This window comes from Carassius gibelio, chromosome B3, assembly GCF_023724105.1.
Source record: "Carassius gibelio isolate Cgi1373 ecotype wild population from Czech Republic chromosome B3, carGib1.2-hapl.c, whole genome shotgun sequence".
In the NCBI taxonomy this organism is placed as follows: domain Eukaryota; kingdom Metazoa; phylum Chordata; class Actinopteri; order Cypriniformes; family Cyprinidae; genus Carassius; species Carassius gibelio.
This window is the reverse complement of record NC_068398.1, coordinates 29,910,075-29,935,890: the sequence shown is the minus strand read 5'-3', so window position 1 is coordinate 29,935,890 and position 25,816 is coordinate 29,910,075. Positions and strand designations below refer to the sequence as shown.

Here is a 25,816-nt window from a genome sequence, read left to right as displayed (position 1 = left end):
GAGAGCGCATTGAATCAGTGCGAAAAAAAGCGGAGCTTGTGTGAGAGTGAGCCATTTTATCTGACCAATATTGTCAACGTTAGCGAGTATTGGCATTAGATTATTATTATTATAATTATTATTTTTATTATTATCTAATGGCATCAATAAAGCTTCAATAAACCCGCAATGAAGTGTTGGGACTTCTATTAGTGGACACTGATTCTGAAGGGGAATATCTGTATTCAGAAGATGACGGAGATATTGAAAGTGAAAGTACACCAAGCACAAACGGTGAATCCTTTGCCCAATGTAAATGGTCCTTTGCCAAATGTCAAGGTGTGAACAATGTTTGCACGGGTCGGAGTGTTCATCGCGAAATTAGCAGGCGTGTTATTGTTGCGGGGACAAGGCGGGAGATTTTTTCCGCGCTAGACCTGTATATTTGTCTTCTGACCGCACCTCTCCGCAATCGCGGTGACAGTATTGTAGTGGAGACTTTGTCTAATGCCTCTGGGTATGTTAGACAAGGTCGAAGTATTCATAGGACAGTTAGGAGGTAAGGTGGAGAGTAGTCCGAGCCGTGCACACTCGGCGCCGCGCTGCTCATAGCAGAAGCAGAGGCGATGTGACACGGGGCATAGATTTTGAACTAAAAAGGTCTTGTCTACTTGTGTTTGTGTGTCATATGAATAATATATATGTGCCCCATACATGGAATCAGAGTGCCTGCTGCATGTAGTAAACTGAAAATCCCAACCACTACATGCATTCGGTTTGTTTCTACCATTTATTAGTAATGATTTACACAGTTTGTTTACTACTTACTGTTGTGAAATGGAAAATCAATAATCGTTAATCGAGAATCGTTAATAATCGAAAATCGACTGTAATCGAATCGGGACTTCAATAATCGTAATCGAATCGAATCGGGAAATCATACAGATTAACCACCCCTAATCGTGATGTAATTGCAATGACCTACTTTTGATTAACTAATTCAAAATTTGGTAAATTCCGTGTCATTCTGTGTTAAACTGTAAATTCCATTTTTATGACTGGATTCCGCGATTGCCTCCGCGTTTTCTGCATCGCGGAAATCATAGGGCCTTAGTTGTGGTATACCAGCTCTATCTTGCAATGGACCCACGCCACAATGTTCTCTTTACGTTTGCCCGCTCCCTCAAATCAAAACACTGCTAACTCCTTGCTGTATGAGATTTCGGAAGCAGCCCCTGTGTCACCTTCCGCTTTGTCGTTGACGTAAACGTTGTGTCACATTAAAAAAATCATTGCAAAAGAACCTGACGTGAGATTTAAAATAAATTAAAAGAGGCTTCGAGCCAGAGGAATTTGTCTCGATCATTTTTTGTAATCGAGTTTCTCGAGGAATCGTTTCAGCCCTTATGACAACTTTTCCAGGATGCATTTTTCAAGTTGGAAAAGACATTTAGTCTTAGGTCATCTAAAAAATTTATTAAAATGCTGATAAATTGAAGAAAAGATGAGACATAAACACAAATGACCGTATGATTGAAATGTAAAAAATAAAACGCGTTTATTCAGTGGCTTAGTTTTTTTCTTATAGGAGCCAATGGCTAAAGGTTTAAAATACAGGCCTGTGGCTATTAATTTATTTCTATAAATTCACCATTTGTAAAATTATGTTTACTGTAAATTTGTAGTAATATCAAGAGCATTTGTGTTAAAACTACATTCACTAAATGTTATAATAAAAAAACTAAATCGAGAATCGAATCGAGAGCATGTGAATCGAAATCGAATTGAATCAAGACATCTGAATCGATACCCAGTCCTAGTGTAGATGCATGTAAGCAAAACAGACAATAATCTTTTCTTGAAAAACGTGACGACAAGATTGTGAATTCAAATATAAGCCCACGGCTTATAACATAGCAAAAGAGGATCTCCCGTTCACAAAATTCAAATCACAAATAATACTACTGATGGAATGGAATGGGTTGAATGTTAACCACTTTTGTGTCTATAAACTACGGTAAAAGTTCTTCAGCATGCATTGATTAATCCCATGTTAAGCGCAAAAAAACTAAATTTGCGACCAAATCATGTGCTCGTGTGACCAACTGCGAAAGTGGAGGGAAAATCTCACACTTACACTCACAAATCAACAAGGGATCAATTGGTTTGAATCTTAAATGTGAAATTATGGCAGAATGAAGGTTACTATTGAGCCACGACCCAGTCAAAGACGTTTACTGCAAACCACCTTTTATGATTAAGTGTTCAAAATAGCTCCATCTTTGCTCCTCAAGTTTCATGGCTTTGTGTGTGGCCTGCAGGATTACTGATGTCACATTTATTACTATTATGGGAGATCATACCAGCCACTGGTGAAAGATCAGTCTTAGCATATTATCCATACATACACATCCTTGTCAGCTAATTGTGCAAGACAAACTACTGGGTTAGCAACACGCCAAACACGCACAGACACATGTGACGCTGGCAACCCAACTCATCTGATCTGAGATCTGTGTTCCTGACCTCTGCTGTAACTAATTATGCTGCCTGCTGTTCTGAACCCCAGAGGATTGTTTTGTTGTGATGAGAGGAATGGAGAGCGGTGTTAATAGTGCTGTAGTGACAGAACAGGTGCTGAAGAACATCCATGCTTTCAACACTTTTCACACTGAGCTTTTCATAATATTGGTCTCTCGAAGTACAAGAAACATATATTATGTTTGAAACTATTGCAAAATGTGTGAAATCACTTCATTAGAATTATAAATCAATACAGCCATCTACTAGGGAAGAGGGATTTTTTCTTTATACCTAGTCGCAGTGATCATGACGTTAGTTCAGATAAGTATCGGTAACCTTTGTCATAGTGTCGTAGAACTGGTAAACTTTGTCTTTGTCATCTAGAAATAGAAGGCATCATGCTAGCTATATGGACGTTTCTAAGTGTTATCTCTTCCTCCGGTGAAAATGTTTATGCAAACATAGCCGCGTGTGTGTCGCTGTGTTTGACAGGTGCTTGTGTGGGCGGTGCTGTCCCATGGAAACTGTGTTAGAAAGCTTGTGCTGTAGGGAAGTGAGTGCGTTTGAGTCGCTGTTGGTCGATATCTCTCTATCTATCTGTCTGTCTATCTATCTATCTATCTATCTATCTATCTATATATATATATATATATATATATATATATATATATATATATATATATATATATATATATATATATATGTAGTCTATCTATATATATCTATGTATTAATCTATTTATCTATAATCTGTGCTATCTGAATACTCTCGTCTCTCTATTCACTCTCAATGCTCTCAAGGTGGGCTTTGGTAAATTCTCTCCCCAACGTGACGTGATGCAATGCATTGTGGGGGAAAGGAGACCGCTGTAAGATAGTACCTACTTTTCGTATTATATTCTGTTTTGTGATACCCAACAACATAAAATACAATGGATAACAGTTTAAATGTTTATTACCAACAAGCAAGTTGTACAAATTTTGTAAAAAATTTACCCTGCAACACGGCCTTTAATTGTTTCTTTAAATAACCTGCACATACACTGTCTACATCAGATGTGTGTGTTCTAGTGTGAAGTGTCATAAATAAATGGATCCCATTCTAACCAGTTCTTGGTGTTAACTAGGCTTTTAACCTCTCTTGATGGGAGCTTGCTGTGTTGTTACTCTAGAAAGCTAAGCAGATCAGTGTCCTGGAGCAGAGGAATGATTAAATGAGTGCGTGGTCTCTCTCATTTCAAATAATCCTGCTTGCTACCCAAGGGATTCCCTCTAAAAGATGATCTGAGCTTTAATCGGGTGTTTGTGTTCAGCAGAGGCTGCTGGGTATGTGGATTTCTCTCTGACCGTCTCGCTGCTGTTGTCTCTGGCTGTGTTGGTGGCCCTTGTGGTCCTGCTGCTCAACTGTGCTTCCTGCTGCAAACAGCAAGAGATCAACTTTAAGGCGAGTGAAATCAAGTCTGTTTCATTATTGCGAGTTCTGTCTGTACTGTTTGAACAGTTGAAGAGTATTTCTATTTGTCACTGGTATTCATTTCAAATGTGATTTGTGACGTGTCAGGAGTTTGAAGACCACTTTGAGGATGAGGTTGATTTCACCCCCCCAGCAGAGGACACCCCCTCTATGCAGTCGCCTGCGGAGGTTTACACACTCGCTGTTCCACCTGTGCCCCTCCCTGGACCCCCTCACCTCCAGTTGCCCCGGATGACAGGTCAGAAACACGTGCCTTGCCCTCTCAGCACATCTGCAAATGCACTCCTTTGCATGGAGTGAAAGTTCAAACTTTGGCGGTCCACGAGATGTTTTAATTCTTTTTAAAGAATTCTCTTATGCTCACCAAGCCTGCATTTATTTGAATCCAAAATACAGCAAAAACTTTTCTATTTCTCATATTATCTGAAATGGAAATCTTTAGTAACATTATAAATGTCTTAATCATCACTTTTGATCAATTTAAAGCATCCTTACTAAATAATAATAATTGATGATAAAACAGCTTTGATCACAGAAATCAGTTACATTTTAAAATTAGGGCCGGGACTTTAACGCGTTAATTGAGATTAATTAATTACACAAAAATAACGCGTTAACTAAAATTAATTAATTACAGAAAAAAATTTCCTGCATTTTTAATAACTTATTTTTGCACCGCGGAACATTTCTCACTGGATGAGTTTCGGCAGACCGATTACTGGAGCACCAACTAGCGTTCGCATATCACCGCAGCACAACGAGCCTCAAGTATCACCTCAACGCAAAACATATAGCAGCTAGCGTGGACTTTACACTTTATGTTGAACTATGTATTTTGTTGGTGCAACAGTTTATGTTGAACTCTTTATTGTTTTGGCCAAGGTTATTAAGAGTTGGACTTAGTATGTTATGGCCTCTGACTATTAGAAAACATCTCTCTGTTGCTTCAGTGTTTCCAATGTTCTGAATGTAATTGATAGTATTGTGTTTTACTTAAAATAAAAAACTCTACAGAAGGTTCCAGCACCTATAAGCTTCCTGAATTTCTGAAATGTACTATTTCTAAATTGTTTCTAAATATGCTATTGCTACACTGGTCTGCTAGACTTGGTTGAACAAAAATAAACAATATTTTGTTGCTTAAGCTTATGTATTCAGTCATTATTCAATGGTATACTATAAATCCATGTGAAAAAAAAAGACTTCTCACTGTTCTCAGGTCAAATATTTATCTGCGATTAAAATGCGATTAATTTAGATTAATTAATTACAAAGCCTCTAATTAATTAGATTAATTTTTTTAATCGAGTCCCGGCCCTAATTAAAATATATTTAAATAGAAAGCAGCTATTTTAAATAGTAAACATTTCACAATATTACTGCTTTTACTGTATGTTGGATCAAATAAATGCAGGCTTGGTGAGCAGAAGAGACTTCTTTAAAAAACAATAAAAATCTTCAAAGACTTTTGACTGGTAGTGTATATTATAGGGATAAAACTGGAAACATTACAGCTTTTTCTAAAAGATTTAGGTATGCATTTTTTGCTCTCAACGCAATTAATCTGAAGTATTGTTGGGACGTGAAGGCTGCGGTGTCAAGATGCATGATACCGATAGTTAACTTGACAGATGAACAAAGCCTGATGTATTGTATTACCTCTAGAGAGAATATAATATAGTAATAGTAAACATCTGTGTGTAGTCTTTACATTTACTGAATAAAGTAGATTAATCACTTTCAAAATATTTCTGAAAGAAACTGTATTGTGATGACTAAAGGGTCAGCCTTACATAACGTTGTATTCAGAGTAGCTGAAGCATTACTGTGTCTTTATCCTTTTCCTTGCATTTGCTGTTTATTTGGTCTCATTAATCCATCTCTATGTCTGTCTGATATTTGGTCTTATAGACGTCTCATCAGGTCCTCACGTGGCACGACACTCTCTCAGTTACATTCAGGAGATCGGGAACGGCTGGTTTGGAAAGGTAAGCTTGTCTTCCTGTATTTACACAGCACACTGAAAGTGTGAAGGTGTATTGGTAGAGTCTTGTTACATACATTGTGTGAAAGCAGAGCTGTGACTTCTGAAGTATTTTTCAAGGACAAATGTACAATTTCTCCTGAGGAATCATCTTAAATAATCACATCTCATGATCTTGTTGGTACTTGCTCCCATCTCTATGCCAGGGGTCCTCGGGGGCCAGAGTTTGACGTGTACGAGGGAGCGTTATACGGCACTCACGTTCCACCCGCAACCTGTGTGTGGATGTGTTTACCGAGATTAAGACTTAAGGGAAAACCTTGTTTCCTGATGCTTTTTTCTGCCTAGTTGTGCCATGGGAACATTCTCATCTGAGCCACCTGCTACGCTGTGATACACCAAGCAGGCCTCGTTTGCCGGAAGGACTCGCTTCCTTACCGAATCACCTTGAGTGGTTCATTATCAAAGTCATTTGTCTGTTTCTGACAGGTGCTGCTCAGTGAGATCTACGTGGACCCTGGAGTTGCCCGAGCGGTTGTCAAAGAGCTGAAGGCCAGCGCCAGCTCCAAAGAGCAGAATGAGTTCCTGCAGCAGGGAGACCCGTACAGGTGAGAGCGCCTTGACCCAGGAATCTAAAAAATGTGTTGAGTATCTAATGTTAGTAGCGATTATTTCAATAGATGTGAAGTTTTGATCTACTGTAAGCACATCAACTTTGAAACTAATTCAAATAATGTAAGGTGGACTTGAGTTTATCCACTGGGATTTGGTTGGCACTTGCATCATATCTAGACTGCAAACATCTTAAAGGGATGGGCTCTTTTTGGGTTGTTTTTGGATCACAACCCACCCAACCCTCCAAACGCAACCATCCCATCATTTATATTTTGCTTAGAAAATGAGAAAGAAAATAAAAACCTTTGCACTTACAAAAAAATTTAACATTTGGCCAAGTAAGCAGAGAATAATTTCTAGTGAAAATCATACTTTCATTTTAAACGTTATCTTTAAAGCTGTTATAATGTATAAACATTATTACGGTGAGCCGAGTCTGATATATATGGCTAGATGCATGTTTTTCATTTATTGTTTTCACAGGGTTCTTCAGCATCCTAATATACTGCAGTGTCATGGTCAGTGTGTGGAGGCCGTCCCTTTCCTGCTTGTTTTTGAGTACTGTGAACTGGTAAGTTATCGATTTGTGTGATCTGATTTTTATTTTATATATATATATATATATATATATATATATATATTATAAATGTAATTTATGTCTGTAATGTACAGCTGAATTTTCTGCATCATTGCTCCAGTTTTCAGTGTCACATGATTCTTCAGAAATTAGAAACATTTCTTCTTATTATCAATAGCTGTTTTTCCATCGCCCTTCAAATTGTGAATTGAAATTATGCCTGTTAAGTTTTCGCTCACATGAGGTTATTTTTCAGGCAATTCAAAAGAGGAAAACTGCAATGGAAGTCATGCAAATATTTTTTTTTTTTTTTACATTTACAGTTTACCTGGCATATGTAAAAATCGTATGATCATTTGTAAATATACTATAACCTCCAACAAACACCTCATATTTGGGAACTTTCAAGTATAAAGGGTTTTCCATTAATGCTTGGATAACCCCTTATTTACAGCTTGTGTTTCTACCAGCCGCGCCACCGCATGTTTCAGAAGCGGCTCTCCACGCTACTTCGCAAAAGATAGAAGCATATATCTCCTTCGATATAAAATTATGGCTTGTGTGGTGGCTGCAGTGTATGTAAACCTGACAAAATCCATCAGCATGACTTACCGCAAGAGAAACAAATTAACGCTGTCAAGTCGCAATAGATTTTTATCGACATTTATAAAAAAGCGCGAAAGTTTTGCGCAAATCTGTAATAGAAACCCAGCTAATGTTGAAAACAGTTGTGCTACTTAACATTTTTGTAGAAACTATGCTACATTCTTTCAGGAATATTTGAAAGTTAAAAAGAAATGCGTTTATTTTAATTAGAAGTCTTTGGTAAGATTATAAATGTCTTTACTGTCACTTTGAGTTCTTGGTGAATAAACGTTTTTTTATGATATTGACTTTGAACGGTAGTATATATATATATATATATATATATTCTCTGATTTCTAGCTCTCCGACGAAGTTCCTACATAGTTCATATTAGAAATTTTGGGTAGGTTTTTTTCTTCAAGATTAAAAAGAGGATGCTAGCGTGAACAAATTAGCTAATTTTACAAGAGACTCAAACCGTATCTTAATTTGATGGCTTTGTAAGAGCACAACTTTTCAAAATGACTTAAAACGTTTTGTTTCTGTGCTATTATTGCCATCTATAGCATCTGTTCTGACTCTGTTGTACCAGTGAAATGAGACGTATATGAAGCAAGCGGATAAGCAGATGCTAGTCCTTTTAGCAAAAGATGTCATTCATATAAGATAGAATACAATGTATTACTTGTTGGCTTCATGACCTCATTGTGTTAGGTACTCATTATCCATCTTTTATTTTAATCAATGATGATTCAGCAACTTGAAAACATCTGTTCTTAATACTTCAGCATCTTGTCTGGGCTCCAGATCATCTTGTCTTGCACTCTTGTAAGCAGCTGAACTGGCCGTTGTGGAATCTTGTTTCACAGCCACACACTGAATCTCAAATTCTTATCGGACAAGTCTGATGAAAGCACTGATACTCCAGCGTACCTCACTGCTTCATCTGTTCCCAGCACCTTCATTAGGCCAGCATCTGTCATGAGTTACACAGCCCGTGTCTGTCAGTGGGCTGCTTCTTGCCCTTTGATTTATTTTCTGTTTTTCTTGATCTATTTCGGGTGTGCTGCTTGTGCCTGAGAATGCAGTAGGTAGCTCTCCGCTTCCCTCATATCCCAATAAAGCAACGGGGTTCTTTTACTCACACGGTCACTCTTATCTTGCTGCGTTGGTGCATTTTATCACCATACTGCTAAAGTACTAGTAGAATATGATTGTGAAAAAGATTTTCCAGTTGCAATTGCAGTGCAATTTACAAGACTTTTTGGTCACACTTTATTTTAGGCTCCAATTCTCACTATTAACTAACCATTAACTTTTGCCTCAATTAACTCCTTATTTGCTGCTTATTAATAGTTTATAAGGTAGTTGTTAAGTTTAGGGTATTGTTTAGGTTTATTGATGTCATGCATTATATGTACTTTATAAACACTAGTAAACAGCCAATATTTTAATAATAGACATGCTAATAAGCAACTAGTTATTAGTGTGAATTGGACCCTATACTAAAGTGTTACCGACATTTTTATATAACGTTTAATAACTTTGTTTTTGTGCTTAAGTAAAAATAATAATAATAAAACCTTAAAAAGCAATATTTTTATTCTGAAGATGTCTTTAAACATAGTTTATTATTTAAGTATCAAAGAGATACTACTCTAGTTTTTTCTCATAATTTTCTATAATTTCTGTGCTGTTTATCATTTTAATCAGTTATTTTTTCAGTATGTCAATATAATTTTTATTTAAGTTCATACCATTTTAATATAAGTTTTTTTGTAATAGTAGTTAAACAGTGAAAATTAGAAGTTTTTTCTTTGGAAATAGTTTTATCTTATTTCAGTTAAACTATGTTAACAAAGGTTAACTTTATGGTTTCATTTTTAGTTGTTTTTAACTATAATATCTCTGCATGAAGTTACATATCAAATGCTATTATAAATACTAAAGTGCTGCAATAAAGACACACTGTGTGCTTGCAAGTCTCAAATGTGCAAGGCAAAGTGAAACAAACAAAACACATATGGCATCATCTAACGACTTCCTTGCCAATGGTTTTACGCACGTTGACCACAAAGATGGAGTCTTGTTACTCTCAGTTAATCTGCAGGAGCATAATAACATGAGACATGCCCGTTCACTGCTCCGCGTTCGCACAAACGAACTAAACCATCTGAGACAATATCCTCTAATTCCTTTCAGTTTCTGCTGAGGTCGACTCCACTCTCGCTCTGTAATTAGTTGGCTGTGTGTTAATCCCACAGTGGCAGTGGTTAGGAACATTCTGCACACCTGACCAGTTGTTAGGAACAGTGTCTGTGGTCTGGGATCCTCTGGGCCTGAGCAGGTGGATGGCTTGGAGCCACACCGCCCGTCTCCAGAGAGACAGAATGAGCTCACTGCAGCCCACTGTTGCGTAATGCAGTCTGGGCCGTTTCCTTAGCTGGTGTTGTGGCTCGGGTTTCGACCCAAGCTGTTCCTTCCCGAGTGTAGCTTCACACGAACCTAGAGGCTAAGACACAGAGCTGTTCAGTTGTACGGCCCAACAAAATCTCATCTAAGAAGAATAACAGAGAAGCTTGGGCATTTTAAAGACAGCTGTTAACTGCACAGTTGTGACCTCGAATCATCCCGGGCCAGTTTGTGTGGGATGAGTATTCATATTGAGAGGTTTGGTTGTATTCAGAATAGCATACTACTTGTATTATTTTCCAGTGTGTGGTATGTTTACTGTGGACAGTGCAGTTTTCTGGATATTTGACCTACTGTGTTAGCCAAAATCTGCAGTATATAACCAGATCAGAGTTCAGTGCGTTTACAACCACATTTTCTCCTTCAAGCCTCAAATATATGTCGCTTTCTTGGCTCAGACTGGCAAAAATAACAATATTTCCAAGCTAAATGGATCTCATTCGGCTAAGTCAGGGCATGTTGCCACCATTATTTCTGCCTGTGCGACTGTTTGGGGTCAGCAAAAGTTTGTAATATGTTTATACAAGGCTGCATTTATTTGATCAAAATAAATTAAAAGCAGTAATATTATGAACAGTAATATTAGAAAAAACTTTATTTTTAATGCATTTTCAGTGTTACATGGTGTTTTGCTGCACAAGAAACATTCTTTTTATTAGGTCTTATAACTATCCGTGTTGTGCTGATTAATATTTTTGTGGAAACCCTGATGCATTTAATTAACAGGATTCTTTAATGAATCGTAAGTTCAAAAGAACAACATATATTTAAAATATAAATTTTTGATACATAAATGTCTTACTACTGTCTTTACTGATAAATGTAGTGCTTCCTTACTGAATAAAAACTCTTCCCAACCCTAAACTTTTAAGCAGTAGTATATTTATACAAGTATGCAGTAAGAAGCACGCTAGTATCCCATTCTGAACATACTGCACCCCTCTCCTAATGAGAGTCAGCTGCTGGTCTACTCATTTCCAGTTTGTAAGGTGCAGAGGAGGAAGATCTTTTTTTAACACCACTGTATGTCCCATCACTGTGATTCTCATATTTTCCCTTATATTAAAATATATGCTCTACATGTCACTCTTTGGAGGTATAGGGGAGCTCATTTGGAGCATGATTTCCTTTGTGTATCGCTGGTAACCATTGGTAACCCTGACATGGTGCATTTTAGAGAGAAATATAGCTGTAGGGTGCAATTGGAGCTGGTTTGCAGAATGCCAGTTGCTCTCTGATTGAGTGACAGTCTCTCCTGTAAAGGCTTTCTTTAGGGAGCTGCATTAAGTGTATGCGTGTTTATGTGTTTAAAGGCAGACCAAGCCCCTGGTAAGATTTACTGAGATCTAAAAGTAATCATGTGTTTCTCAGTGCTGTGCACTTGAAATGACTTTAGAATTACAGTATTATCTGTAAGCCTTATACCACCCAAAAACCAAAAGAAAGAAAGGAGAATATTTTCTTGCTTTTTTCCACGTTCATGGTTTTTTTTTCATCACCAATGAGAATAACGGGAATTACATTTTATGTTAAAAGTAAAATACAGTAATAATAATGCTGTCATATCATATGTGCAAAAAGCTTAATCATACTAAAAATAGGTATCAGTTACATTTTTTAGTTTTTTTCCTCTTTGGATTTATTTGCCACCTTTTGGGTGAATGTTTAGTAACTCAGATATGCTTTTAATCGTGTCATCATAACCAAAGAGGAATCATTTTTAAAAATGGATTGATAAAAGGCAAAACAGTTTGCCTTGCTTTATGTCCTGTGCAAACAAAGCTCCCTTACCAGCCTGCTTGCTATAAAGGTTGGCTGATTTAACAGAAAGTTAATCATATATTACATGGCTGCCAGCTGTACCGCTCTTTCTCCCGCAGCATTTCAAAGGGAGTACTTTGCCCTGTGTCGCTAGGAGTCTGAGATATCAGGATCCTCTCGAGACCAGTGTCTACGTCCTCTGTGACTTGCGTAATAATACTCATTCGTTGAGTGAGTAGACTTAAAATTGTGAAAAGGGTTGAATGATTCATCTGACTAGTTAATATATCTATATTTGTTTATTGATGTATGGCTATGGGCTAAGGCTGAGTGTGTAGTTATTTTCAACAATTATATCAAAACAAAACTACAAGAAAAATGAATCAAAATAAAGCAAATCAAAGCAAAAAACAAAAACAAAAATAGAACAAAGCACAGCAAAGAAAATCAAAGCAAAAATTTTAAAAGTGAATCAAAGTAAAACAAATAAACTAAACCAATCAAAGCACAGAAAAAAACAAAACAAAAAGAAAATCTAAACAAAAAGCAAAGCAAAATATAAAGGCAACAAACTAAACAAAAAGCAAAACAAAACAGAACAAATTAAATCAAGTGAGTGTCTTTAAAAAAAAAAACACTAACAAGACACTCCAGCTTATTTTTCTGCTGCTTCTTAAAAAAATGCACTTTTCTCCCTGAGTTAAACTGGACTGTAGTCTTCAGCCCAGAAACCCAACAGAGCTGAACAGCCCTGATTTGCCCGCACTGTCTTACTGCTGCTTTTTTATTTTTAAATTACTGTGACACAGCATATAGTAGTCTCTATGAAACCACCTTTCCCTTATTTGGTTGAGTTGCCCATGCAGCAGAACGGCATCTGTACAGAGAGAATACTGCCCCTCTGTGGCTGCTGCCCCAAGTTACCTTTCACACACTGGCTGAAAATATAGTGCAGGATTGATTTACCTTCAAACTTGATCATTTCAATCTGAGTGCTGTGATATCTGCTTCCCAAGATGCTTCTATTCAGCAGAATGTTTGATTCTGTGGTCGTTAAATGTTATTGAGTGTGGCTGGGTCATGAATGTCCTGTAACTCTTGCCCTCGTGTTTGTTTTTTTGTGTCTTAGGGGGACCTGAAGAGTTACGTTTCTCAGCATGAATGGCTGTACAGGAATGGAGAACTGCTACAGCTGCAGAAAATGGCCTGCGAGATCGCTGCTGGGGTCACCCACATGCACAAGCACAACTTCCTGCACAGGTTAACCATGCAAATATGACCTTGACTTCAATTTACATCTCAAAGATGCACATACATTACATTTCCATTTCTCATTGGTTTGACATTGGTTAACCTTTATGCAAACTTCACACAAGCTTGTTTAAAGCAACTCATGGCATCAGTCCGAATGCGTCCGTTGCAGTTGCACGTGTGTGTTTTTGTCCAGCCTTTCTGCCACTGCACTAGTCGGCCTCTTCTTTTCCAAAAAAGGCCACGGCGCTGTGCAAGGCCATGTTGCACTTTCATTCTTCCCCTTCCAGTCTTCTGGAGGAAGGCTGAGTTATCTAGGGTGTCTTGCCATGCTGAGCGCGTCTGTACCCTCCCGCATGCTCAGAATATGCTGAAAGGTGTCTGATTGCACAGCTCCCCTGGATTATGGGGTGTTGGCTGTCCACCGCCACTGGGATATGATGATTCTGCGGTTTAAGTGTAAAAGGATCCCCCCGAATGGGGCGCAGGGGGTGGGCGGGGTTATCTGGCCTACAAATCCAAAGGAGGCATGGAGATTCCTTGCTGTTGTTGTGGCTATCATGAAAATACTGAAGCTCTTAGATTTTTTTAATTCAAAGTTGGTTCCCTGCAAAACGCTGTTTGACATTCCCACTGTGGGCATCTACATGAAGTGGTTTAGCTGTCTGGAGTGTCACGAAGCCCAAAGAGCAGTGATAACTTTTTAGCCAATTGCATGTGCAAATGCGGCTATTTTTAGGGTTTCCGTCTTAAAAATTCTTAAGTTTAGTTATAAAGTCTTAAATTGTACAAGAAAATCTTAATTATGATTTCAAGAGGTCTTAAATTTGGGGACTGAAAAAGCACAATTGCAATAGGGCTGAATGTGACAAACTTACTGCCAGCTACTGGCGGTTTTAATTTCACAATTAAGGTATCTTATTTTTTTGAATTTCAAACATCAGTTTTTAATATTTTATGTTAAACATTAAATAACTGCATTTGCAACTGTAGGTTAAGGTATTCCATGTCCCTCTGAGCTGCATTAAACAAGTGTTCACCAAATGCATGTAAATGACACTTCTAATGCCGCATCTGTGTTTCCTCTGCATTGCAAAGATAAATTCTGTTGATGCTGATTTAATTTGCTTGGGAACAACCCAAATGCAAGAATCTGACTTAAAAGATGGTACTCACTTTTAGAAAAAAACAAACTTAAAAGTAAAAATGCCCTTAAAACTTGATGGAAATTATTAACTTCTATTATTGCTGTGAACTGCCCACGCAGAATATGAAGAATAAAAAAGAAAATTCAGGAGTCAGCTGTCCACGGTAGTCCTTGAAACATCAGCACATTAACACACTCAGCAAAATATCATCTTCAATTATCAATTATTGTTATCCCAGAATATTTTGGAGATATCTTTTTTTTTTAATCAACATCGCACACCCCTTATGTATGTTATTTAATTTATAAAATAATTTATTTAATAATGTTTTAAATATATTAATTAATACTTTTGAAAGGCTGAAATGTAAAGTTTACCATTTTGTAAAACTTTGTTTTTGTGAACACTTGTATCTGAATTGTAAATTATGCTTTTTATAGTAATTTTATGGTACATTAAATTTAAGCTTAAAAATCCTGCAGAAGCCCTGTTTTAAGATCGCTTATATGCACAAAGACCTGTTGAACCCTCATTGCTTAATTTGACGGGTGTAAGCATCAGAGAAGAACCAAAGGAGAACTTTGTTTTTGGTGAGAGATTTTTATTGTTTGTGACTGAAGTAACTCTGCATCAGAACAGTAAAGTCCAGCCTCTTGGTGGAGTGACCCCAAATCTCACCCTCTACTCGGGCAAGTGCACAGACACCCACTCAACATCAGGTGGCACTTTAATAAAAAATGTTTCACTAATAACTCCAGAACTGTATTAGCGGGAACAATTTTTTACCCCCCATTCCCTGATGTCTGGCATATTTTAGTTTTCTGATTTATTTAAAAAAGTCAGTGTTGACTGTAACTGTATTCTTCTACCAAAGCTGGAAATTTTCTCTTTTTTACATTGTGCTCGGACATTGATGTTTCATTTGTGCTACAGATATAATTGTTTTTTTCTTAAATATTATTATTTACTACCACACCAGTGTTATTTTAGTACCAATGCTATATATATCTACTTTGTCTAATGTTATCGTTTTTAAGTAATTTTTATACGATTTCATATTTTTTGTTTTAATTGTAATTTTAGTTAAAGTTTTAGTTATTTTGTTGTGTTTTTGCCTTTCTTTAAATGTTCATATATTTATTCATTTATTTTTATTCATAAGTTTATTTATTTTTTGTTATTTTAGTGCTTGAACTAAATGAAAAAGGACAAATGTTACTTTTGCAACTATTAAAACGATTTTAATTTATTTTAACATTTATTTCAAGTAACAGAAACATTTTTAATGGTTTTAGTTTTAGTTAAGGATAATAACCCTGTGAATTTTCCATGTATGGTCAAAAGCACATCTCTGCCTCTCAGTGACCCGCCAACGCTACTGTATTTGCCCCTTTTGCCAAGGCCAGAGTGTAGCGTCTAAAATATCTGTCCATTTATCTTGCAATGGTTTCAGTGAGCATGACAGTAGTCCTGTGCAGCATGAGCACACCGCTAGTGTCAGCGGTTTCCCGAGAGAGGGTGTAAAAGAGACGGAAAAGATGGCCAAAGCTGAAATCAGAGCTGGCATGTTCAAGAGCTCAGTCTGAATGAGACACCATATGTCCTTCCGTCCCACTTACTGCTTCAGTGGACACATTGTTCCCATCTAGAAACAATGTTCTGGTGTTGTGCGAGTGAGTGGGTTGGAAAAAGCTCCAGCATCATTGTTTTTATTGCCCTGCCATGAAGAGCTCAACTAGTAACCTGCAGCTCCGATTTGTACTGCTCTCACCAGAAAAAAATAGAGATACAAATTTTAAAAAATCATATGAAGCAACATGGACACTTCTGCTAGTCTGTTCCCAGTAACCTTTGGGTCAAACCACACTGTAAAACACACTCACTCATTACCTCTGGCATGGCGTTGGGAAGCAAACAAAAAAACAGGTTCACTCATGACTTAATTATGTGTCCATGCTGTCAGCATGTACTTACACTAATTGGACACATCGTGGATAGAAATAATGACAACTTTGCAGTGGGTTTTTAGCTGGTCATTAGCTCAAAGCCAGTTAAAAAAAAAAAACACGACAACTTGCAAATCATATTTTAGTTAGGAGTGATAATATAAGCTAGTTGTAAATAGGAGAAAAAAAGTCAGGATCTCAGGCTTTCTTGTAAAAATTTACATGCCATTTATTATATCTTGTGGCATTGGTTCCCAATCACAAACCGTACATTGTCACTTAATACCTGTTATTGATTTAGTGAATGATCCATCCATAAATTGCCATTTATAAGTTAAAATTAAATGCTTCATTTAAATCATCACCACTTTAATAAGACCTACGTGTTATTTTAATATTGGTAATGTAGGTAGTATAGTCAATATATAATACTATGAGAGAACCAATTTAAATGTGAATATATTTTTTAAAGTCATGCTCCTATCTTCCTTCACAGTGATTTGGCTTTGAGGAACTGCTATCTCACAACAGACCTGACTGTCAAAGTAGGAGATTATGGCATTGGCCCTTCGAGTTTTAAGGTAAAGCTTGAAAAGGCAGGATCAGTTAATTTTTGATATAACACTTTCTCTTGTAACAATATTGTTTCTTTGGGCTTGCCAGGAGGATTACATCATAACAGAAGACGACCAATGTGTAGCACTGCGCTGGCTTGCCCCAGAGCTGATTGGTGAGCTGCATGGCGGTGTGATCACATCAGAACAGACTAAACCCAGCAACGTTTGGTATGTAACTCTTAATCATAGTTATCCTATGTTTAGTTGGGTAACAGGATGCACTTTTGCAGGCTTGTGTCTTCTGAATAGAAATAAAAAGTGTAAAGAGAAAATATAGTAGTAAAACAGTAGTAAAGTTGTGCCGTCCCACAGCAGTCAGAAGATCAGAGCCCTCTGAAAGCGAGCTCCCGCTGCACTTGTCTGAATGCAGGGTCATGAATTTAAAGGTCTTTGACTCTTATAGCATCTATGAATCACTCAGACGGCCCAAATGATGGCTTGTATGTCAGCCAGCTAGTTTTATTACAGACATACCCCTTTTTATGTTTGATGATGGTGGATATTAGATGTTCAAAGTCTTGTTTTTTGGACAATTGCCTTTTATGTACTATATATTTACAACTTATGTAATTAAATATGTTCATAACATAACAAGATTTTTGTTTTTAGGGCATTGGGTGTGACATTGTGGGAGCTGTTTGAAGGTGCAAAGCAGCCATATCCTCACCTGTCCGATAGAGAAGTGCTCCACCATGTGCTCAAGGATCAACAAGTCAGACTTCTCAAGCCACAATTGGACTTACCATACTCAGAAAGATGGTTCGTTTTTCACAGAGGTCTCTGCTTTTATAAACAACATCAGTTTCTCTGTTGAAACTTGTTAATGGCATGCTTTGGTCTACAGGTATGAGGTTCTACAGTTTTGTTGGCTGCCGGCAGACAAGAGGGCCACTGCTGAAGAGGTCCACCGCCTGCTCACCTACCTCCGTATGCAGGGTCAAAAAGATGTGGAGGATGACTTCGAGCAGCGTTGGAGCTCTCTCAAACCCAATCCCACCACTCGTCAAGCCACTATCAGTCATTCCTCCTTCCCCATCTTGGAGCAGTTTGATGATGGCCGAGAACCAGACGAGGTGCTCACAGTCACTGAAACGAGTCACGGGCTGAGTTTTGAATATGTGTGGGAGGCAGCCAAGCATGACCACTATGACAGTCATAGTCGCTCTGCCTTGGACACTACTTTGAATTACCACAGTATGTTCTTTCCAGTGCCACGGCAAGATATCCAGGCTCATTTTCCTGACACTGTAGCGCAAGGAGAAAATGGCAAAGTCCCGGAAACCTTGCCAGTGTTTGATGCACACAAAGCATCCTCTGGAAATGACTACTTTATTAAGTTGGAGGAGCAAGATGAGAGTGAAATTGGCATGGGGGAAAGTCAGGGTGCTGAAAGTACCAGTGCTTCAGAACAGCATCAGTATGTAGTCTTACAGGATGCCCGATTGGATGAATCCAGTACGGATGCTGATTTCTTCCATCAGAGCATTGACTCAAAAGACTCTTACCTTCAGGACAGCCACATATGGTCCTCAAGTGAACATGAGAGCCCTTACCATACCAACATTTTCGGTGAGGGTGATGCAAAACTAGAAGATTCCCATTCATTCACGGGAGGTTTTATGGAGCTCCCGGAGATGAATGTACAGAGGGAGTCTGATGGTGAAGCCAATGGGAAAGAGGCAAGTGACAGTTTTCAGAAGTCTTTTTTAGGGGTTGGAACTGAAGCCATTCACCTGGAGGTCTCTGATCAGCAGAGTTCAGATGTAATGAAGCTTCTTAACACTGAGAAACTGGCTGAAAACTTCTTGTTTCTTAAAGATAACAGCCTATTGAAGGACAAGTCACAGTCTGAATCAAAAAATATCCAGGAGACCAGGAGCTCTAGCATTGAGACTGATGTCTCAGATAGTGTAAACCTCACAGGTGAGTCTTTGAAATCAGCTGGGAATTCTGCGCAGCTTAAGGATGAATTCTTAGACTTAGTCAGCCCTATTTTAGATGATTTTCTGTCGCCTTTGAAAGGAAAAGAAACAATGGTGCCTTTTGATATATCAGTAACAGGACAAACCTGTAGCAACCACCTGCCAGACACAAATGGCTCTTTGCGTTCTCCAAAATCTGGGAACTACTCCTCTTCTGATTCTACCTCTGAGAGTGTTGAGGTCATTGTTGACAGTCCATCTGATAGTCATCAATCTCTTGAAAGTGCCACTGCAGATACATATATGCGCATCAATGCCAAATCCCCCAGCCTTGAAGAAAGCTTCGGAGCCACAAAGGAGAATGGGCAGTATCAAGGAATCAGCGATGCAGCTGAGCTTAGCTTTACCACTTCACCTGCCGGTGAGTGTACAGAAGATGGCCTCACTGAAGGTCTAACAAGTAGCGACTCAATGAGTGATATAATAGAGCTGGACAAGAAGACGTCCAATGATATTCCACCATCAGAAGCCATCGATCAAGTTCAAGAAACTTTATTGGACAACCAAATAACTCAGGACATGTCCTCACTGTTGGTTTCAGACACCTGTCTTGACCAAATAAGTCAGGACAGCCTTCTTGATGATAACTCCTCTTCCACTCTTCCAACCATTGAGAATTCGGCTGAAACGCCAGATTCTTTAGACTCTTTGGATGTGGTGCATGGACAGTCTTTGGAAAATCCTGTTAATAAGCTTCAACCCCCATACAAAGCAGCTGACAGTGGGTATGAAACTGAAAACCTGGAGTCACCTGAGTGGAACTCTCAGACAGACTTGAGGGATTCCTCTGAAGAAAATGAGTTGGGAAGTGCCATGGAGCCTGCAGCACTGGTTCCACCAGAAATTGTCATTTCTGACGTGGACCCTGTACCTGATGTTCAGGTGAATGGTGGTAGAGTTGATCACCAACAAGTACCTGGTGAATTTCCCTTAGGTGGAAACTACCGAGACTCTGCTTACTTCTCAGACAACGAGGAACTGGATAAGAAGAGTGATGACATCAGTGGAAGCATCCCTGGAGATGCTTCATTTTGGCTCCAGAGTAACCGAGAAGCTGGCGAAAATCAAGAAACCGAAGCTGTGGAGGAGCATTTGGTATCCGAGACTTCCCCTGAATCCGCAGGTCCTACTTTAGAATTAACTGAGGGTGATGTCCAGGCTACAAGGACTGTACTTCCTGAGTTGGTTCTCACCACTGAGGAAGACTGGAGTCAGGAAAAACCATTGACTGTTGATGACTCTGACAAGACTCATCCCCATGCAGCCCCAGAACATGCAGCAACATCCACTACCTCAGTGCAGCCCTCAACAGACATGGTCATGTTTCATGCAAAACTAACCAGAACATATGCTGGGGAGATAACAAAGAAGAAGGAGCCAGATATGGAGGGGAAATACTTGGGCAAGCTCGATCGATCCTCACTGGAATTCGGCACCGAGGATGGCATGGATGCTGATGAAGAAGATGGGAACAGCGATGATTCAGATGAGGATATGCGTGGCTACCGATTACACAGCTCTAGCTCTGAGTGCAGTGAGGATGATGTTGTGCACCCGGTACCTGTTATCATCTCCGACGACATCAGTTCCCTCAACCTCAAAAGCCTGCTGAAACCCAAACCTCTTCAGACTGCTAAAGCAACATCAGAAGTGGGCAACAATGGAGATAATAGACGCGGAGTGTCATTCTTTGACGATGTCACCGTCTACCTTTTTGACCAGGTCTGTTGTTTTCCTTTTGTTTTTTACTAATCTGTTTAAATACAGCTTTATTGTTTTTTTTTATGCCTGACTGCCTGTTTTTCTACCGAATAGGAGACCCCAACAAAGGAACTTAGTGAGCATACTCTTGACCCCAGTAGTCAGTTGTCTGATTTCAGCAGTCCAGGGGCCTCCTCCAGCTATCTTAACAGATTTACCAACTCCGAGAGCTCCACTGATGAAGAAGGTAATGACTGTGTTCACTTCTTTCTTGACAGTTCATGGGTATGTTTACATGACAGCGTGTGTACTAAAAATGGAAAAGTTTTTCCTTTGCATTTTTAACCTGTTAGCCAGCACCCCGACGCGGGCATCCTCAATGCCCCTCAACTTGCACGTGTCAGTGTTTATGGATGGATTAAATGAAACGGGACAAATTTAATCTTATCATTATAAAGCTCTAAGCCTCAAGCATCGACGACAGTTTGCTGTTTTTCAATGGAAAGCTTATAAAGACTGTATTTGCTACATTTGTGTAAGCAGTACACATAAAAACATGAACATTAGAAACGCTGTACATACCAGATCCCGTCGTAATAACGAGTCATAAACACATCCACAGCTGTAAATCCCGGTTTAGTTAGGAAGGTAAGGGTCCACTGAACGACATCGCATGAAGCACGTTTAGTCCAACGAAGCAATAACGTTGTAATATGGATCATAATTCCTTTGTTTTTACGGTTAAGTTCTTCAGTATCACAACTGTTTGTGTCCGTTATGGAACAACTCAGGCTCAGAAACTGCATCTTGGTAGTGAAGAAAACGGCATGGTTTTGCAGCGTACAGTGTCACAAACAGAATGAGGCGATCGACCGGAAAAAAGAATGAATGAAAAATAGGCGAAAGATACTATATTTGAATTTTGGGCTTAATTATGTGCTCTCAATCACCTTTTTCTTTGTTTGTTTTATTTTTCAACAGTTTTATATATGCGAGTGTGTTTTATGTTGAATGTGAATGTATCTGCATGATTACCATCTGTTTGAGTACAAATCAGCCCAAATCAGCTCGCTATCACTGTATGATCACGGCTATCAAAGTGAACGCGTCGAATAGAGTGAGTGGATTATTTACTCTTTTGCACATTTGTGTTATTACCATCTGTATAAGTGGCCATCAGCACATCAGCACTTATTTGCATCATAATTCGTTGTAAATGCTGCATTTCTAGCAATCTCAGGATTTTCTGTAATTGGCAAACAAAGTTAAATCTTCTTTTATTTTTCTTATTATTTTTATTTTTCTTACTCCAATTATTCTTATTGTAATTTTCTAGTGCTCAAATAAATCACTTATATGATGTCTAAGTTTCTGTCTAGTGTTTTATAATTGAAAAAAACATGCAGTGGTATGTTTACTGACTAAATAGTTTGTAGAAGCCTTCAATACTGTTTGAAAATATATTTTCATATATTTGGGGGGGTGGGGGGTGTAGACATAGTCTCATAAAAAATATTTGCAGGGGTCTCATTTTTCATGATATTTTATTCAGATCTGAAATAGAAACTCATGAGACATGTGGATTTCAACCCATTACTTTTCTAGATTGCTCCAGGACTCATTTAATTTATTTTTATATCAAATAAAAAAATATTTAAGTGTGGTTAAAAAAAAAAAATCAAGGCACTTCAGTGTCTATAACTTTTAATATTTTTGAGAATTATCAAATCTGGTTGATAAAAAGTAAAGCCCAAAGGGTCTTCTTTCCAAAGACACCAACATTATGTTTGTAACATACTGAAGTAGGAAACTATTACAATTATAAGTTAGGTAGAGCACTTTCAGCTGTGAGTCCCATAATGCGGGGTCAGGTTAACAGGTTAAAAAAGTTTTGCTTACAGAAGACAATGTTGTCAAGAAAAGCTATGATGCATTATTCATGCCAGGCCAATAGTTGGCAATGTCACTTTGTAAAGAAACACCACACCTCCGCACATATGTTTCCTACTTGCCTGTTCTCTAGCTTTCAAATGTGGGTATTTTCAGGCCCCCAAAAAGCTGTTGTTGTGCAAATGAATGGCCAAAACGTGTAGTTTTCCATTTTTAGTTTCCATTTTACTGCCCTTAAGTCAGTGTTGCCCAACTGTTTTACAGAAATACTCCCAACATTACACTTTTTTGATATCGCCATTATCTGACACACCCATTTCAGGTCTTGGAGTCTGTACTAACAAGCTGATGAATTCAGTCAGGTTAGATTGATATGCGTGTTTGGTATACTCCATGATCAGGGATGAAAACCACTGCTCTGTAGTTTTACTGTAAACCTTATAAACCAATGATGCTCATCCCAAGGCCAATCTGGACCAAAGAGCTACATTTAAGAGCAGTCTCTAGTCTTAGGCACACAGAATGTTTTCATTTAAAAACCCAATGACATTTTGAAGACCAAGAAGCTGAATTTTGACACTTTTCCTCTCAACGCTGCCATCAAAGAGCCATGGATGGCTTGTGAACTTCATGCTGATTACTAAGCCTTTAAACCTTTTGATTTGTTTCAAAGGTGGTGCATTTGAGTGGGACGATGACTTCACATCTCCACAGCCCAATTTCCTTTCAAAGGCAGCCAGTGATCATTCTGCCAGCAGGCCCAGTGGGACCTCGGCAGCTTCCAAGTATTTCTCACCACCCCCTGCGAACCGCACCCTGGAGCAGAGCTGGAGCAGTCCCTCCAACTACACCCGCTTCTCTATCTCCCCAGCCAGCATGGCCAGCTTCTCCCTCACCCACCTCACAGACTCTGACATTGAGCAAGGGGGTAAGTCCAGCACCACCATCCACACACAAACAGAGTAGAACCTCAACAATCTGAACGAACTCTCAATCTTGTTTCTCATTTTCTTTCTCAGGAAGCGGTGAAGATGGAGAGAAAGATTAAATGATCTACCGGACACGTAAATATTGGAGATATGTCAAGGATGTATTTGATTTGAAGGCTTTGATCGCTTCTCAGGCAGCATTGGTATTTATTTGGGGATATGAAGGAGACTGAACAGACTGAGCTGATGGCAACCTGTGTTCTGAACAGTCATCTGGTTTTCCATAAACTATGATTTGCTATGTTTTTCATCAGTGCAATTTGGAGGAACCTTGCTTCGCATATGCTTTAGAAACTTTTGTGCCCTTCCCAAGTGCCCTGCCTCACTTTCCTTCTTTTGCTAATTTGCAGTTCTTCATAGTGTCCAGATTTTACGTCAGAAGGATGAAGATGAGATGTCTCACTCAACCAGAGGACTCTCTGTTAAACACTAATGAGCCAATAGACTCCAACTCAGTTGTGCAATTGAAATCGTGTAATACTTGCCTTTTATTGTTACACACTGGATTTTATTTAATTTTTTATGTGAAATCTAGTGTGACGAGCTTATTTATATGGATTTGATGTCCAATAGAAGCAACATGGGTCTCCACAGATATTTTTGTACAGTGTTTGGACTACTTACAAACCACTTTCACCCAAGCAACGACTAGCGTAGTTTCAGTGACATGTTTTGTATTAAGATGTAGAAGTTAGGATATGGATGCGGGCAGCTGGAGAGTTTTGGCTATGAGATGCTAAGTCTTAAGTAGTGAGTATTCTTTGTCATTGCAGTCTGTTCTTGAGGAAATCATGGAGTGCTGCGCATCAGGGTTCTTTAGCTGTCGGATTGTATAGTGAAAGGGCCATCGCGATGCCTCACAGCCCCTTTCATCCCACTTGAGGACGCCCTTCATCCAAAATGAACTTCAGTTCAGGTTTGCGTTGTTTTTTTATTCAATGCAAAGGGGATATAGAACATACCCAGGTCATATTTCACCCCAAAATCGAAAGAAAGAAATGGGAACTAACTGTTTTTGGGATCACCAAGATTTGGGATTATTTTCGAGACAAATATGCACATTCCCGCCCTCAAATTTTTTTTACTTTAATGTGAAACAAGTAATAACATATTTAAACTGTAAGGTATGTTTTTTTTATATTATTGCACTTTTTGTTTTACTGAACTGAAAGATACGAAAGATAGAATTATGGCAATGATATTAATATTAATATTTTGCAAAATGTAAAATTTTTTTTTTAATAGATTTTGGTTTGAAATGTGACCCAGACACTCATTGTTGGCGGTAGATTAAACTACATGTTCAGCGAGTAATTATGAAAGCTTTGGTGGTCAGAGAGACTAGCTAGCTAGCAGAACTTCCAAAGGTAATGGCTGCTTGTAGCATTGAGTAGAAATACTATTCAAAGAAAACAATACAAAGAACCTCCTTAAAGTTCTGATTCCCTTGTGTTAACATTAAAGAGCAGCTTGTGAACACTCAAGGGATGGGAAATGATTTAGGTTTCCATCTTTTTTTTTTTTTTTTGGTGCGCATGTATTATTCATTGGACCTGAAAGGTAATCATCATAGGTTGCATAAATCATTTATATTTGCCAATCTTGCTGCTCATGATGCTTTGGGTTGAAAAAAAAAAAAAACTAATGTATATAGTAGAAATCAAATCAAGGTGAAATTACACAATCAGCAAGAACGGGATTCAACATCAGTTAATATTTCTTAGGTTAAGTCTGAAAGAATGTTGATTTTGGTATGATATAAATCAATTGGGAGGCTGAATATTCGTAGAGGTTATCGCTGGAATAATCATGTGCATAGTGTCTACATCCCCTTGTAATTCAGTACAGTGATTTCTATGTTTTAGACCTGTTGAATATCTGTATTACCAGCACTCGATTTCAGTTCAACTTGAAATTTTATGAAAGGAAATTCCTTGGTTTTATTCTACAGTATACTTTGCTTAATCTTGCACATCTTTAAAGTGTAACTTAATGTTGAATTGTTCTCCTGTATATAAATGTTTAATTTTGTCTGTAAATTGGGAACGATGTGAGGAGTAGGTATGACAATTGATTTTGTAATTTAAAGTTAAAATGTGACCGAAGTGATCGAAAAAGACAAATTAATGATCAAATAAATGGGGAAATGCAGGTCATCATGTCCTTATAACTTGTTAATTTACAAAAATTGTGATATTTTTACTTCATATTGATGACGATCATGCCTAGTGTCATTGAAGGAATGGTTTATAATGAATTACTCTGTTTATTATGGAATTAAATGACAATGAACTTCTATGTCTTGTTTTAATTCTTTGTCACG

General features: G+C 38.2%; 1 protein-coding gene across 2 annotated transcripts in view; it reads left to right on the top strand.

The window, feature by feature from the left end:
- lmtk2 (lemur tyrosine kinase 2) overlaps positions 1 to 25,789 on the top strand; it is a 38,106-nt gene extending 12,317 nt beyond the window's left edge. The window contains exons 2-14 of one of the 2 annotated variants that reach the window (XM_052550764.1): positions 3,818 to 3,938; positions 4,056 to 4,213; positions 5,887 to 5,963; positions 6,449 to 6,567; positions 7,058 to 7,145; positions 13,099 to 13,229; positions 16,811 to 16,895; positions 16,978 to 17,099; positions 17,541 to 17,690; positions 17,776 to 20,635; positions 20,729 to 20,861; positions 23,178 to 23,432; positions 23,524 to 25,789. In XM_052550764.1, coding sequence (XP_052406724.1) covers positions 3,818 to 3,938; positions 4,056 to 4,213; positions 5,887 to 5,963; positions 6,449 to 6,567; positions 7,058 to 7,145; positions 13,099 to 13,229; positions 16,811 to 16,895; positions 16,978 to 17,099; positions 17,541 to 17,690; positions 17,776 to 20,635; positions 20,729 to 20,861; positions 23,178 to 23,432; positions 23,524 to 23,552 — 4,328 coding nt within the window. In that variant the 3' untranslated portion in view covers positions 23,553 to 25,789. Of the gene's footprint in view, positions 1 to 3,814; positions 3,939 to 4,055; positions 4,214 to 5,886; positions 5,964 to 6,448; positions 6,568 to 7,057; positions 7,146 to 13,098; positions 13,230 to 16,810; positions 16,896 to 16,977; positions 17,100 to 17,540; positions 17,691 to 17,775; positions 20,636 to 20,728; positions 20,862 to 23,177; positions 23,433 to 23,523 lie in introns of both variants that reach the window. The other variant, XM_052550763.1, reaches the window with a different exon arrangement.
- Positions 25,790 to 25,816: the final 27 nt, after the last annotated feature.